The 14,462-nt window shown below is 62.2% G+C and overlaps 2 protein-coding genes across 2 annotated transcripts; both read left to right on the forward strand.

Annotated features, from left to right (window-relative positions):
* Positions 1–2,659: 2,659 nt before the first annotated feature.
* XKRX (XK related X-linked) lies at positions 2,660–8,335 on the forward strand. Its single transcript, XM_021528511.2, has 3 exons — positions 2,660–2,967; positions 5,280–5,539; positions 6,994–8,335. Exons 1-3 carry the CDS (start codon positions 2,675–2,677, stop codon positions 7,737–7,739), a joined length of 1,299 nt encoding a protein of 432 aa, XP_021384186.1. The 5' UTR covers positions 2,660–2,674; the 3' UTR covers positions 7,740–8,335.
* Positions 8,336–9,154: 819 nt separating this feature from the next.
* Positions 9,155–14,046, forward strand: NOX1 (NADPH oxidase 1). The gene is made up of 13 exons (XM_021528494.3): positions 9,155–9,456; positions 10,422–10,517; positions 10,905–11,015; positions 11,095–11,179; positions 11,255–11,397; positions 11,475–11,656; positions 11,854–11,992; positions 12,088–12,180; positions 12,325–12,551; positions 12,631–12,793; positions 12,880–13,026; positions 13,237–13,361; positions 13,541–14,046. The coding sequence occupies exons 1-13, from the start codon at positions 9,412–9,414 to the stop codon at positions 13,665–13,667; spliced, it is 1,683 nt and encodes a 560-aa protein (XP_021384169.2). The 5' UTR covers positions 9,155–9,411; the 3' UTR covers positions 13,668–14,046.
* Positions 14,047–14,462: the final 416 nt, after the last annotated feature.

A 14,462-nucleotide genomic window follows, 5' to 3' on the forward strand; every position in this document is an offset into this window, starting at 1 on the left:
GTGTGGCCGAGGGGCTGGCAGGGACAGGGAGTGGCAGAGCAGTGGGACAGGAGCTCTGGCTGATGCTATCTGTGACCCACATCATTTTATGGCCTGGCTGCTGTTTACAGCGCAGAGGACAGGTGGGGTCAGGCTGCAGAGGTGACTCACAGCATGAACAGCTCCTGCTGCTCCGTGCTTGGGACAGAAAATGGAATAATAACTGGTGTGCAAAATGCTGTGGGGCTTTGTCTCTCCATTCCTCCTGATGGCTGCTGGGGCTTACGGATACGGGACTGGCATTCTTGCTTGCTTAAACAGCTCCTCTTAAGTATTTCATCACGAAGCAGGGGAAGCTGAAATTAAAAATATGATGAGTTGAAGCCCAGCCATTGCTCAGCTGAGGGTTTGGTGACCTGCCAGACTCCTGGGGAATGCTTTTAATTAGGATAAGTGGAAGTTGCATAAATGGTACAAATGGCACGCTGCTCTTGCTGCTCATACAGAGCCGTGGGTGCAGTTGGCAGTGCCACAGGATGTGTTGTCACTGGCTCAGCACCCAGCCAGGCACAGCTCCCGTGCACAGCTCCCACCCCAGCTGGTCACCATCACCAGTTGGCCTGGACGCTGCTGCCTGCACCCTCTGCCCTGCCAGAGGTTTTTTTTGGCGAGGCTGCTTTCCAAAAACCTCTTGAAAATATGTAACTGTCATACCAGAGCTGAGGGGTCACACACAGTTCTCCTGTCCCCACCAGTCAGGCCAGTCCCCATGAGCTCATGGAGTTTGTGGTTACCCAGAGCAGCTGTTCAGCTTGGGAGTAAAAGCTCTGAGCAGCTGCAGGGACAGGGATTGCTTCTGTGTGGGAGCTGTTGCTGGGGGAGGTATGGCCTCCAAAGTCTCAGGCAGTTTTATTCTCAGGCTGATAAACCTGATAGCCCTGGTAATGCTTCCAGCCTGGTGAAATGGGGAAAACTCCTGTGCGTGTGGTTTGGGAGGTTTTGTGCTTTTGCTGGCGTGGGGCAGGTGCGTGGACAGCGTCTCTGCTGCTAACGTGGGCACCTCCTTGTGACTGGCCTAGCTGTCAAGGGCTGAGCACTGAGAGCCTATTACAAGTTACCTAAAAATTCCTGGTCTGCCTAAAGTGGGGAAAATTGACAATGTCAGACCCTCTTTGCCTTGTCCCATGTGTCCCAGGCAGGCAGCGTGTGCCCAGGCTGGGCTGGGGGACCTGGCAGGCTGCGGGTGCTCAGGCAGGACAGCGTGTGCTCATCCCCTGTGCCCTCACCACCACTCCTGGAGAGAGAGAGCTGGGCAAGGCTGCTGCTGGAGGCAGCGTGAGCTGGGCACAGCAGGGACACCCATGGCCACGGAGGTGGGGCAGCCCAGCCTCGTGTTCCCACCCCTGGGCTCCCTGGGTGGGTGAGCAGGGTGGGACAGGCAGGAGGGAGGGGGCTGAGCGCTGGGAGCTTTGGCTGTCTCAGCGAGCCCACACATCCCATTGTCTCCAGGGCTGGTCCTTGAAGGTGATGGGGAAGCACAAGGTCACGGGGGGAGGCAGGAACACTCAGGATACAGGGGACACATCTCCCGTGTAACAGTGTTCCCAAATCACGATACACACACCAGGCACTCAGGGGACCCGAAGGGTGTCCCTGACACAGCTTGTCTTGCAAGATACCAAAATGCTCCCTGCCCTGACAACACCCTCCCTCCCACTGCTGCCTGTCGAGTGCAGGACAGGGTGGTGCCATTTCTGGGTCTGGAGCTGGGGTCAGGCCCCGGATCTGAGGTGCTGGTGGGTGCAGGCAGCTCGCTGGCAGCTCTCTGATTCAGGCAAGGCTGGCACCCACAGTGGCATTCTTCCTGTCAGTGTCCCTGGGGTTACCTAACAAATCTCCCCTGGCAGGACCCTCCATGTCTGCTGCACGTTGGGGTGTTGGAAACTGCCAGGAATTGATTTGGCCTGAACTTAACAGGGGGGTCCTGGGGAGAGCCCCAAAGTCCCGAGGGCACAGCCGAGGGTAGCACGGGGATTGTCAGCACCGTGACTGGGGAGGAGGGACCCCAGGTGGGTGCTGGGGGCTCTGGCCCGTGGGTCCTGGCCACGCCGGGGTGGCACTTCCCTGCAGAGATGGGAAGTCCTCGGCAGGTCCCGGACCGAGACAGGGTTTTGGGGCAGAGGTGCGGGTAGGGCTGTCCTGGGGCAGGATCCTCCACACCTGGAGGGGACCAGGGCAAGTAGCGAGGGGGGTCCCAGAGCAGGAGGGTGATGGCCGGGACAGGGATGCGGCACCGGGAGCCGGGGGTCCCGGGCCGGAGGAGATGGACGCGGTGGGGCGGGGGCGGTGCCGGGGCTGTGCGGGGCTCAGCGGGGCCGTGCGGGGCTCGGCGGGGCCGGGTCCGTGCGGGGCTCGGCGGGTCCGTGCGGGGCTTGGCGGGTCCGTGCGGGTCCGTGCGGGGCTCGGCGGGGCCGTGCGGGGCTCGGCGGGGCCGTGCGGGGCTCGGCGGGTCCGTGCGGGTCCGTGCGGGGTTCGGCGGGGCGGTGCGGGGCCGCCCGTCGGGGCTCGGTGCGGCGGGGCAGCCCCGCCCCGCCCCGTCCCGCCCCGCAGCGCGGCTCCTCTCTCCGCTGCAGCCCGGGATGGCGCCGCGGCGGGGCTGAGCGCCCGGGCCGGGCCGGGCCGGGCCGGGGCCGCCATGGACGGGCCGGGCGGGGGCTGCCCGCCCGCCGCCGCCCCGGCGCGGGCCAAGCTGCCGCTCGGCATCGTCTTCTCGACGGCGCTCTTCTGCGGGGAGGGCGCGGCGGCCGCCGTGCTCTGCCTCTCCTACGGCCACTCCGACGACCGCTTCTGGCTGGCGCTCACCGTCTTCTTCGTGCTCTGCCCCTCCGTCCTGGTGCAGCTCACCCTCATCTTCGTGCACCGCGACCTCAGCCGCGACCGCCCGCTCGTCCTGCTCATGCACCTGCTGCAGCTCGGGCCCATCATCAGGTGAGCGCGGCGGGGACCCCGGGCGCCCCCGGCACCCCCGGCACCCCCGGACATCCCCCGGCGCCCCCGGCACCCCCGGGCACTCCAGCACCTCCGGGCATCCCCCGGCACCCCCGGGCACTCCAGCACCTCCGGGCATCCCCCGGTATCCCCGGGCACCCCCGATACCCTCGGACACCCCCGGGCATCCCCCGGCACCCCCGGCACACTCAGGCATCCCCTGGTACCCCCGGCACCCCCTGGCACCCCCAGCACCAATGCGCAGAGCCCGGCAGGGCCGCGGGCAGCGGGTGGGAGCCGGGAGCGGCGCCGGGCAGGACGGGCAGCCGGGACCGTGTGTCGGTGGCCATCTGCCCGGAGCTGCTCCTGCCGCCTCCCCGTGCCTCCTCCCCGCTCCGCTGCTCCCGGCCCGCGGGGGCTCCTTGCTCGCCGGTGCTGGAGCCCTCTCCGGGCAGGACGCGGCTCTGCCAGCCTGCTGTGTCCCAGCTGCTGGGAAAACTCTGCTCCAGGTCTGGGGGACAGCCAGCGAGTCACTCAGCCTCTTGGTTTTGCCAGGATTTGGTTGTGCTTGTGCTGGGAGCACAGGGGCAATCCCCGGTGGGTGTTCCGGGGTGACACGGCATGGAGATGAGTCAGGGGAGGTTTAGATTGGATATCAGGAAAAGGTTTTACACCCCGAGAGAGGGTGGTGGAGCTCTGAAAACAGAGGTGGTGGAGCTATGAAACAGGCTCCCCAGGGAAGTGATCACAGCACCTGGCCTGCCTGAGTCCAGCAAACGTTTGACAATGATTCTGGGCACACAGTGGGATTTTGGGGTGTCCTGCATAGGGCCAGGAGCAGGACTCAGAGGGGGTTATGGGACATGGAGAAGAGCTAGGTGCAGGAGTGGGGCTGGCATGGGAATTGTGGGGCCACTGGGCTGTGCTGGGAAGAGGACAGTGAGGGGGTGGATGGATGTTGCACAAGCTGATCCCTCATTCCTTGGGAATGCTGCGGTGCCTCCCGGGCTGTCATCACCCCGGGCAGCCTGCTCCATGAGAAGGCATGGCAGGAGGCATGGCACAGCACCACCTCCGTGGGGCTCCTTCCCAAGGGAGGCCAGCAGCCACGCTTTGGGCTCGCTGCACCCACAGGCCTCAAAAACCACCGTGGCTGCTCCGCACTTCCTCCATCACCGGAAATAAACAGTGAGCCAGATGTGTTCCCATCACCACGTCTTAACTTCAGAGCCACCTGGGTGCCCTGCCTCGGTGCTGCCAGGCTGTGCTGGCCCGCAGGATGCTGTGGCTCTCAGCACACCAACCGAGGCTGTCTGAGATGGGGACGGTGCTGCCCAGCTGCTGTAAAAGCTGGCCAGGGCTGCCCGGGGAGGGCTGCTTCAGCCGGCTGCTCGGGCTGGAGCTGGAGCCCAGCCTGCTGAGAAGGTCTGGCAGGGCACTGGGAGCCACCTGGGACTACCCTTCAAGCTGGGCCTTTGGGATGAAACTGTTTTCCCATTAGAGTTTGCAATGAGCCATGAGTGCTGGCTTGATCTGCCCAGAGAATTTCTCCTAAAACCCTCCCTCCTTTTGGGTTTGACACTCAGCAGTTTGTGCTGTCCTGATAAGCACTCATAAATAATGATGTCCTGTTGGTTGCAGAGCCAGCTGTCCCCAGGCAGGGGCCAAGGAGGTCCCCCCTGGCCACGCACAGCCAGCCGTGGCTGTGTGTGTGTGGAGGGGCCGGGGGTCCCCTGTCCTTGCAGGCACGGCAGAGGGGCACAGCCCTGCCCGCCCGTGAGGCCTGCAGAGAAGGGGCTGCGGAAGCGCTGCCTTATCTGCCCGTGCCACACACGGCTTCACCCTGCGCCCTCCTTCCTGCTGTCCCCACCAGGGAGGAAGCGTGGAAGCCTTCTTCTGCTCAAGATGAGAGATCAAAGAAGACTCTGATGTTCAACTCTGATATTTCAGACTTTCTTCTGCCTCTGCTTAGAGGAAGAGGTTTTTGCTAGCTGGGAAAACAGATCCCAAGGGCGATTAACACCTTCTGTAGCTGCAGCTCCCAGCAGAGCCGCTCACCTCTTCCAGCAGCTGTCTCACCCTCGCTGGAGCGGCTGTTGCCCCCTGCTCCCCATGATTCACCCTGGGTGCTGGAGCAGAGGAGCAGCCACGGGCCACCCCCGTGGTGCTGCTGTGACCAGCCAGGGGTGCCCGCAGCCCTGCCGGGCACTTGCCCAGACGCTGGGGCTGCCCTCAGCAGCAGCGGGCTCAGCACCAGGAGAGGTGGGGGACAGCAGGAGGGCTGGCAGGGTGACACTCCTGTGTCCCCACAGGTGTGTGGAGGCCCTGGTGGTGTACTGCTGGTCGGGGCGGGAGGAGGAGCCCTACGTCACCATCACCCGCAAGCGGCGGCTGCGGAAGGGCTACGAGGTGGAGATGGAGCAGGAGGTGGGCCACTCGGAGCGGCGCCTGGCCACACACCGCAACGCCTTCAAGCGCATGGCCGTCATCCAGGCCTTCCTGGGCTCCACCCCGCAGCTCACCCTCCAGCTCTACATCAGCGTCTTGGAGAAGTACGTCCCTGTTGCCCGAGGTAAGGGGCACGTGGGCTCCCCAGGAACCCCACCAGGGCACCCTGGCAGCTCCCCAGCTGCTGGTGCTGATGTGGCATCCAGGCAATCCAAAAAGTCCCTCCCGGGGACGCAGCTTCCACTGGACTGCCCTAAATGTGGAGCGCGACCCACAGGAGTTGGGCACTCAGCAGCTCTCTGCTTTCTGCTTGCAGTGATGCAAAGTGGGAAAGAGCAGGCATGGCTGAGGTGCCAGGCTCTGCTCCCAGCCCCATGCTCGTATCTGCCCCCCAGAACCAAGCCATCCGCCCAGTGCCATGTCTCATAAGAGGGTCAGGTCCCTGCCCTAGCCTGCTCCAGTCCCCATTAATTTTTTCCATCTAGCTACAGGCTCTGGCTTCCCTCAAGTCCCCCCACTGTGTCTATTTGTGCACATTTTCCAACAGCAGAGCTCCCAGCCCAGCACTCCCACTCCGAGGATCCTTTGCCTGCTCCCAGGATGTTTACGTGCTTGGGGGTGGATATGCCAGAGCAAACTTTTAACTCCCATTTTGGCACCGAGCTGGGCACGCAGGTGTGCTCCTGCACCATTCCAATTACAGTGCTGGGTGCAGGAGCTGCCCTCACCCACCCGCTCTCTCAGCAGTGCTGGGAGCCCAGACCTTGTCATCTGTGCCCACAGCAGGTGCATGAAAGGGGAAGCACAGGAGATGCCCCATAGAAACCCCCTAATTTGCCACAGCCCTCTGCAAAGGCATTTGGGGAGCTGCAGACACACAGGAAGAATGAGTGCCAGTCTGCTCTAGCAGTAGATGCGGGAAGTAAACACCAAATGATGTGTTTTGGGTGATTCCGTTGCAGCTGGAGTGTCAGCCCTGCAGCTGGCAGCCACCATGGATGGGACCAGCTGCACTCTTCTGTTTTTCTCCATGGTATTCCTGGCTCTGCTGAATGTGAGCAGCTGCCAGATTCCCTACAAATGACCTTGGCTTTGCAGCCCTTGGGCGGGGCTGGCTCTTGGGATGCCTCTGGGGCTACAGTGGTGCAGCTCTTGGCTGGGGGGAAGGCAGAGGGGCCCTCGCAGCACTGACTGTGCCCAGCTTACCCTTGAGCAGCATTTCCTGCACAGGGCAGGGGGGCTGGGGCATGGTCATACTGCAGAAATGGCTCCATTTGGCCGAGGCATTCATGTAGGGAGAACCTTTGGGTCCTGAGCCTCCTGCTCCTGAGCAACTTCCCCCACAGCCACCTCATTGTGGGGACTGTCACCACCATCCATGAGCTGTTCTGGCAGTGCTCACGCTGAGCCCTCTGCTGTGAGCCCAGGGGTCTGGCACCCTGCACTGCTCACCCAGGACTGGCACCCAGGTTTCCCACCTGGAGCTGTCACCCCACCCTTTGCAGCCCAGGCAGTGGAGAGGCTGGAGAGAGCCGGGTCTGCTGCGCTGCCTGACTGCCCCGCTGTCTCCCTCTGCAGCCGTCCTCATGGCCATCTGCCTGGTGTCGGTCACCTACGGCGCACTGGTCTGCAACATCCTGGCCATCCAGGTCAAGTACGATGACTACAAGGTGCAGCTGCGGCCGCTGGCCTTCCTCTGCATCGTGCTGTGGCGCAGCCTGGAGATCTCCACCCGCATCGCCGTCCTCGTGCTCTTCAGCACCGTCTTCAAGCACTGGATCATCCCCATCGCCCTGGCCAACCTGCTGGTGGTCTTCTTCCTGCCCTGGGTGCAGTTCTGGCGCAGCGGCAACCGCCTGCCTGACAACGTCGAGAAGAACTTCAGCCGCCTGGGCACGGTGGTGGTGCTCTGTGCCTTCACCCTCCTCTACTCCAGCATCAACATGTTCTGCTGGTCGGCCGTGCAGCTCAAGCTGGCCGACCGGGACCTCATCGACAAGTCGCAGAACTGGGGCCGCCTGGCCGTGTACTATGTGGCCCGGCTGGCGGAGAACACGGCCCTCGTCATCCTCTGGTACTTCTTCAAGACCGATGTCTACGAGAACGTCTGCACCGCGCTGCTGGTGCTGCAGCTGCTCCTCGGCTACTGCCTGGGCATCTACTTCATGCTGCTCTTCTTCCAGTACCTGCACCCCTGCCGCCAGCTCTTCCGGCACAACGTGGCTGATTTCCTGCACTGCGTCTGCTGCCGCCGGCACCCGCCCGGGACCCCGCTGTGCCTCGAGGCACCCCAGGAGCCCGGTGTGAGGCACAGCATTGTCTGAGCACCCGGCTCCTCCAGGCAGCTACGGACACGGGCATGGGCGGCACAGGGCTGCGCCACAGCCAGGGGATGCTCCTGGCACGGGCCGAGTGGTGCCTGGTCCTGCAGCGGCAGCAGGTCCCAGCGCATCCCCACGGGAGCAGGGGGACAGGAGTGTGCTTGCCTGCTCAGGACCACTCACATGAACATGAAGGACGGTTGATTTGGATTGGACATAAGGAAGTTTTTTGCAATGAGAGTGGTGAGGGACTGGCACATGTTGCCCAGAGAAATGGTGAATGTCCCTGAAAACATTCAAGGCCAGGTTGGATGGGCTCTGAGCAACCTGGCCTAGTTGAAGATGTCCCTGCCCATCTCTGGAGGGTAACTAGATGGTCTTTAGAGGTCCCTTCCAACCCAAACTATTCTACGATTCTACAGTTCTACAGCTTATGGGGAGTCCCAACCATTTGCCCCAGCAAGCAGGCTGCCACACGGTGCACAGCCCCTGGGGTGCCCCGACACCCCACCTGCTGCTGTGGTGCATATGGTGACCTCGGGCCGTGGGTGCCACTGGGACTAATTTAAGCAGTAAAAAACCTTTGCTGTGGCTGTGCATCTGGGTGCTGGCAGTGACTCACGCGAGGGTGGGGACCCGGCACCGGGGCTGACACAGTGCACACACCTACTGCCCATGTAAAACTCTCCTTTCCAGGCACCGAAATGGGGCTGTGGCAGCGGGAAGTGGGGATGGGGGAGCCCCTCGGTGGAGCTGATAAGGTTCAGGAGCACGGCAGGATCGGGGCTAGCCTCATCCTGTACTTCCCTCAGCATGGCCATGGCCGCAGGCCAGGAGAGAGCAGCATGCCAGCAAGGAGCAAGCCTGTCTGACCTGTTCCTCCAGGCTCAGGGGCCCAGAACAGGCTGCTGCTCCCAGCTGGAGCACTGCACACCCCAGGGCTCAGGGCCCTGCAGTGGGGGGCAGGCAGGAAGGGAAGGGTGGCTGGCACAGCAGTGGCAGTGGGTGCTGATGGGACCCAGACGTCCTAGCCCCAAACCAGGAGTGTGACACCCCCACCCCAGCACCCATTTTTGGGGTGGGCTGAGTTCGGGTGCTGTGCTGAGGATGCTCATCAGCCCTGGGTGCAGCCCTGGGTGCTCGGTCTTAAATCACCCACTCTGTAATGGATGCCCGGGCTGGATCCTGGCACCAGCAGAGCACCGTGACCCCAGGATGCTGCTCTTCCTCTGGTGGTTTCCCTGCAAAACGGGCAGTGAGGAAGGCCAGGGAAAACTGAGCTGTTGAACCAGGCGCAGGATGGATCCTCTGCAACTTCTTCCCAGGAAATTCCTGCCTGACAAAAAAAGCCCTTTTTTGTCCTCAGAGGTTGCAAAACCCCAGGAGGAGCAGCCAGACACCCTGAGTGACCCAGCTGTGGGGCCACGGGGGATCTCTCGGGGGGGACCATCCCCAGCCAGCACAAGGGGCTGGTTTCGGTGTTGGCCGGTTGGGTCAGCCCTGCCTTCCTGGAAGGAGGCCTTTGAAACCAGCGGCATTTCCTTAAAGTCTTCTCAGGGGAAAGTCCCGCAGTGCCATTCCGGGGCCGGGACGCTCGCACCGCCCGCTGCCCACATAAAGCGCCGGGCGGGCGCGGGGCTGGCACGGCGCTGGCACGGCGCTGGCACGGCGCACCATGGGCAGCTGGCTGGTCAACCACTGGCTCTCGGCCGCCGTCCTCGTGAGTGTGCGGGGCTGGGGGCACACGGGGACTCGGGGGGCTTGGGGGAGATGGGGACCGGTGAGATGTCCTGGGGCTGGGCTGTGGGGAGAGACGAGCATCCCTCTGCTCGCCAACCGCGTACCCGGCGCCCAGGGGAGGGATGGGCTCTGGAAAATTGAAGTCTTGGGGAAAACACAGTTCACGGGAAAGGGGGTCCTGGAAAATTTTTAAATGCTGCTGCTTTGGCTGGGAGCCTCCCACGTGCCTCTTCTCCCCTTGTGAGAGGAGGAGGATCCTGTGAGAAGTCGTGGCAGGGTGAGGAGCTGGCACCATAGCGACCATCTGCCAGTGCCGTGCTGCAGCATCTCTGGTGTAACAGAGCTTGCCTGGCCAGCACCCATCAGCTGCTCAGCACTGTGTGAGGAGCTGTGAATGCATGGGAACGTGGGGGTTTACTGATAGTTGGGCTATTTTAATTTTTTAAGTTACTTAAAAAAGAAAAAGAAAACAGCCAAATACACAGCAGGGTGTTTTTTTTTGAGACCTCTGCAAAAATTCAGTGTCTGTGAGAGGCGGCACTGTGGGCTGCAGTGGGGTTAGGCAGGGGACAGCAGCACAGTGGGGCCAGGTGCATCAGCTCCCTGTGAAACTTCCTTGTCCCAGAATCTTTCCCACACCGTCCTGGCCACCCAGATCTGCCTTTCCCGTTACATAGGTGTTGCCTGCTCCTGCCTTTCCTCCTTCCTCATGCATGGGTGATGCACAGGGCAGTGTGTGACAAGACAGCAGGTGTGCAAGGCTCCCACACTTGTCCCCACCTTTGACCCCATGTCCCAGCCCTGTGTGTGACAGGGCAGCTCACAAGGAAACAGATACGCTGTTTGGGTCTGTCCTGACCCCTCTGCCTGCACCCGGCCTGACTGCTGCAGTGTGAGAGGCTCCCGGGACAGGGTCCCTCACCAGGCTGTGACTTTCCCCCACAGGCAGCCTGGCTGGGCATCAACATCTTCCTCTTCACCTACTACTTTCTGTTCTTTGACCGGGACGAGCGGTATTTCTACACCAGGGCCATCCTTGGGGTAAGGTGCTCCCCAGGGCACCCCGCCTGCCCAGGCAGACGAGCCCCTTGGGGCCCTGCTACAGTGGGGTGGGGGCTGCAACACCCCACACCCCTTTCATGTTCTGTTGTCTTCCAGCCCACCATCATTCCATCCCACTCTGTGGTCTGGCATTGCACCGTGCTAGTCCCTGCCTTGATCCCTGTCTGGTCTCAGCCCAACAGCATCCCAGCCCAGCCTAACATCTCCTGCTCCTAGTCCTCTCCTAGCATCCCTCCCAGTCCCCATGCCAGCCCAGCATCTCTCCACCCCAGTTGCCAGCCTAGCTCAGCACTGACTGGCCCCATCCTGACCCAGTCCTGGCCCAGCACGACAGGACAGTGGTGCTCACCCCTCTCTTCTCCCCAGTCTGCACTGGCATGGGCTCGAGCATCAGCCAAGTGCCTCAACTTCAACAGCATGCTGATCCTGCTGCCCGTGTGCCGCAACCTGCTCTCCTTCCTCCGGGGGACCTGCTCGGTGAGTGTCCCGTGGTGGCACAGCCAGCGGGGCCATCCCCAGCCCTGTCCCATCCTGACACCGCTGCCTCTCCCGGCAGTGCTGCAGGCGGACGTTAAGGAAGCAGTTGGACCACAACCTCACCTTCCACAAGCTGGTGGCCTACACACTGGCCCTGCTCACAGGTACCCCCTGCCTGGGATGGGGCAACAGTGGGCACTGGGAGCTGCCCGGTGGGTGACTGCCCGTCCCCTGCCCAGCTGTGCACACCATCGCCCACCTCTTCAACCTGGAGCGCTACAACCAGAGCCAACGAGCCACCGACGGCAGCCTCCCCGCTGTCCTCTCCAAGGTGCACCTGCAGGGCAGCAAGTGGCTCAACCCCATCCACTCCAACCAGACGGTGAGTGTGGCCTTGGCACCCAGCAACCCGCCACCACCTGTGCCCTGCTCCCCTAACCCACCCTGCTGCCCCTGCAGACCGTCGAGTACGTGGCTTTCACAACCATCCCGGGGCTCACAGGGGTGATCATCACGCTGGCACTCATCCTCATGGTCACGTCCTCCACCGAGTTCATCCGCAGGAACTACTTTGAGCTCTTCTGGTACACACACCACCTCTTCCTCGTCTACTTCGCTGGCCTCGTCATCCACGGCATCGCGTAAGGCTCCTCACCGCTGCCCAGGGCAGGGCAGCGAGGGGCAGTGCACACAGAGCCCTGGCGGGGCAGCTGCAGGGACAGTGGGGCTCTGAACTGCCCTGCCCAGGGCGGGCTACCCGGCTGGCCTCCCGCAGCGTGGCTCAGCCCCGGCTGGGAGCAGAAGCTGGCCCCTGGGCTCATCCCTCACCTGCCTGCAGTGGGCTGGTGCGTGGGCAGACGGAGCAGAGCATGGCAGAGGTGCCCCCCTATCACTGCGCCGAGTACCTCACACAGCGGGAGCAGAACTGCACCCACAGCTGCTGCAAAGACCCCGAGTTCGGGAGCATCCCTGCCGAGGTAGGGCAGAGGTGGGATGGCTCTGGGGGAGAAGGACGCTCTGGGACGCTCTGGCCCTGGCCCTGCCCAATCCTTGCTCTCCTCCATCTTCACAGTCCTGGAAGTGGGTTCTTGCCCCCATCATCCTCTATGTCTTTGAGCGGATCCTGCGGGTCTGGCGTGCGCAGCAGAAGGTGCTTGTCACCAAGGTGGGTGGTGCAGAGCCTGTTCCTCTGCCAGCTCCTACCCTTGGAGTCACCGGTGGCCGTGAGGAGGCAGGCAGGGGCCACAGGCACAGCCCCTTCCTCGGGACAGGGGCCAGGCTGAGCGCTGAGCCCTGCCCATGCCCCCAGGTGGTCATGCATCCTGCCCGCGTGCTGGAGCTGCAGATGCAGAAGAAGGGCTTCTGCATGGAAGTGGGGCAGTACATCTTCGTCAACTGCCCCGCCATCTCCCCACTGGAGTGGCACCCCTTCACCCTCACCTCTGCACCCGAGGAGGACTTCTTCTCCATCCATGTCCGGGCAGCTGGCGACTGGACAGAGCGTCTCATCGACACCTTCCAGCTGGAAACACCCAGGTAGGCTGGGGAGTGCCCAACAGGTCATGCCAGGGATGCGGGGAGGCCGTACCTCTCACCCGGGCCCTGCTTTGGCCAGGGTCGAGGTGGATGGTCCCTTTGGCACGGCCAGCGAAGACGTGTTCCAGTACGAGGTGGCCATGCTGGTTGGAGCGGGCATCGGCGTCACCCCCTTCGCCTCCATCCTCAAGTCCATCTGGTACAAGTTCCAGCAGGCTGACCAGACCCTCAAGACCAAGAAGGTACAGAGTGTCCCATGGGACCAGCTGTGGGTTTCTTCCTCTGGTTCTGCTCCACCTTGAGCAACCCCTCTGCCCCTGCATCCCAGATCTACTTCTACTGGCTCTGCCGGGACACAGGAGCCTTTGCCTGGTTCAACGACCTGCTTGCCTCACTGGAGCAGAAGATGGCCGAGTCGGGCAAGGCAGACTTCCTCACCTACCGCCTCTTCCTCACTGGCTGGGACACCAGCATTGTGAGTCAACCACAGGCTGGCATGGCTGCGAGAAGGGCACACGGGGTGGCCAAGCTGGGCAGCAAGGGCAGGGCAAGCATGACAACGGCTTTTAGGCACAAAGCCCAGGCAGAGGGTTTGGTGGGATCAACAGTGGGTGCTCCTCTGTGGTGAGGGACTGAGGGGGCTCATGGGTGGTGCCCGGGGTTCTCACCATCCTTGCCTGCCCAGGCCAACAACGTGGCACTGCGCTTCGACACCGCTACGGACACAGTGACGGGCCTCAGGCACAAAACCATCTTTGGGCGGCCCATGTGGAACACGGAGTTTGCAGCGGTGGCTGCAGCCCACCCCAGGTGAGAGCTGAGCATGGAATTCAGGATGCTGGAGTCAGAAGCATGCCCTCTACCCTGGCACTCAGCACTGGGCTGGCTTTGGGAGAGGTGTGCTATCCCAGGCAGGGAGCCCAGAAATCTTTTAAATCCCTTTTCCCCAAGTTGCCCACCTGGCATTGACATGCCCCTGCTGTCTGCAGGTCAGTGGTCGGTGTGTTCCTCTGTGGGCCGGAGGCCCTGGCAAAGAGCCTGCAGAAGTCTTGTCACCAGCACTCCAGCCTGGACCCCAGGAAGGTCAAATTCTACTTCAACAAGGAAAACTTTTAAGTGGCAGCGAGGCTGGCGCCCCAGCGGGCAGGGACCCTGCCTGTACTGCCTCAACCCTTTCCAAAGCAAGGCCAGGGATGAGCATCCCTGCATGCACTGAAGCCAAGCAGGACACAGCAAGGTTCTCCATCTCCATGAGAAATCCCAGGTTCAAAGACTGCTGCCTGCCTGTCCTGCTGTACAAGGACCCTCATGGAGCAAGTGGGCCTGTAGCTCCACACAGCCCCCTCACTGGGAAACCAGAGCCACGTTCTGTGATGCTGCTGGAGCAGTGGGAAGCAGTGGGAGCCCAGCAGGATGGGATGTGGGCATCCATGCAGGCGACAGGCCCCATGAGGGGCCAAACGTGCCCCTCATTCTTTTGTATAAGAATAAATTAAACTTTCTTTTCTTTGTAATGAAAGCCCTGTGGTGACCCAGCTGTGCAGGTACAAAGGAGCCCATGCTCTGCCCTTGCAGGGCTGCAATAGAAGAGCTGGTTGATAGCAAACCTTCTGGGGTGCAGGATCAGACACCCCTCTGCACGGGCTCGCTGCCACCCTGGCACCCCAGAGCCAGCCTGCACCCAGCACACAGCTCAGCTCCCACTGCAGCTGCCACCAGGTTCTGCTCCAGCGTGTGCAGAGAGGGAAACCCCGCTCCCTGAGCAGGCTGGCGTGGTAAGTGATACTGCAATTGGATCCAGAGCCCTTCCTGCCTGCCCAGCAGGAATAGAAAGCCAAGCTCTCTGTCCTGCCCTTCCCCTAGACCCCTGTAAACAGCATGGCACAAGAAATTCCATGATTAGTTCTTGCC

The sequence above is a fragment of the Lonchura striata genome, chromosome 14 (genome assembly GCF_046129695.1).
Source record: "Lonchura striata isolate bLonStr1 chromosome 14, bLonStr1.mat, whole genome shotgun sequence".
Lineage (NCBI taxonomy): Eukaryota > Metazoa > Chordata > Aves > Passeriformes > Estrildidae > Lonchura > Lonchura striata.

Bases quoted from the DNA above. Each gene is read 5' to 3' on its own strand.
- XKRX (XM_021528511.2), top strand. From the start codon at position 2,675: ATGGACGGGCCGGGCGGGGGCTGCCCGCCCGCCGCCGCCCCGGCGCGG. The intron at 2,968-5,279 runs GTGAGCGCGGCG...GTGTCCCCACAG, and splicing joins CAGCTCGGGCCCATCATCAG to GTGTGTGGAGGCCCTGGTGG. The intron at 5,540-6,993 runs GTAAGGGGCACG...CTCCCTCTGCAG, and splicing joins GTACGTCCCTGTTGCCCGAG to CCGTCCTCATGGCCATCTGC.
- NOX1 (XM_021528494.3), top strand. From the start codon at position 9,412: ATGGGCAGCTGGCTGGTCAACCACTGGCTCTCGGCCGCCGTCCTC. The intron at 10,518-10,904 runs GTAAGGTGCTCC...TCTTCTCCCCAG, and splicing joins ACACCAGGGCCATCCTTGGG to TCTGCACTGGCATGGGCTCG. The intron at 11,016-11,094 runs GTGAGTGTCCCG...CTCTCCCGGCAG, and splicing joins TCCTCCGGGGGACCTGCTCG to TGCTGCAGGCGGACGTTAAG.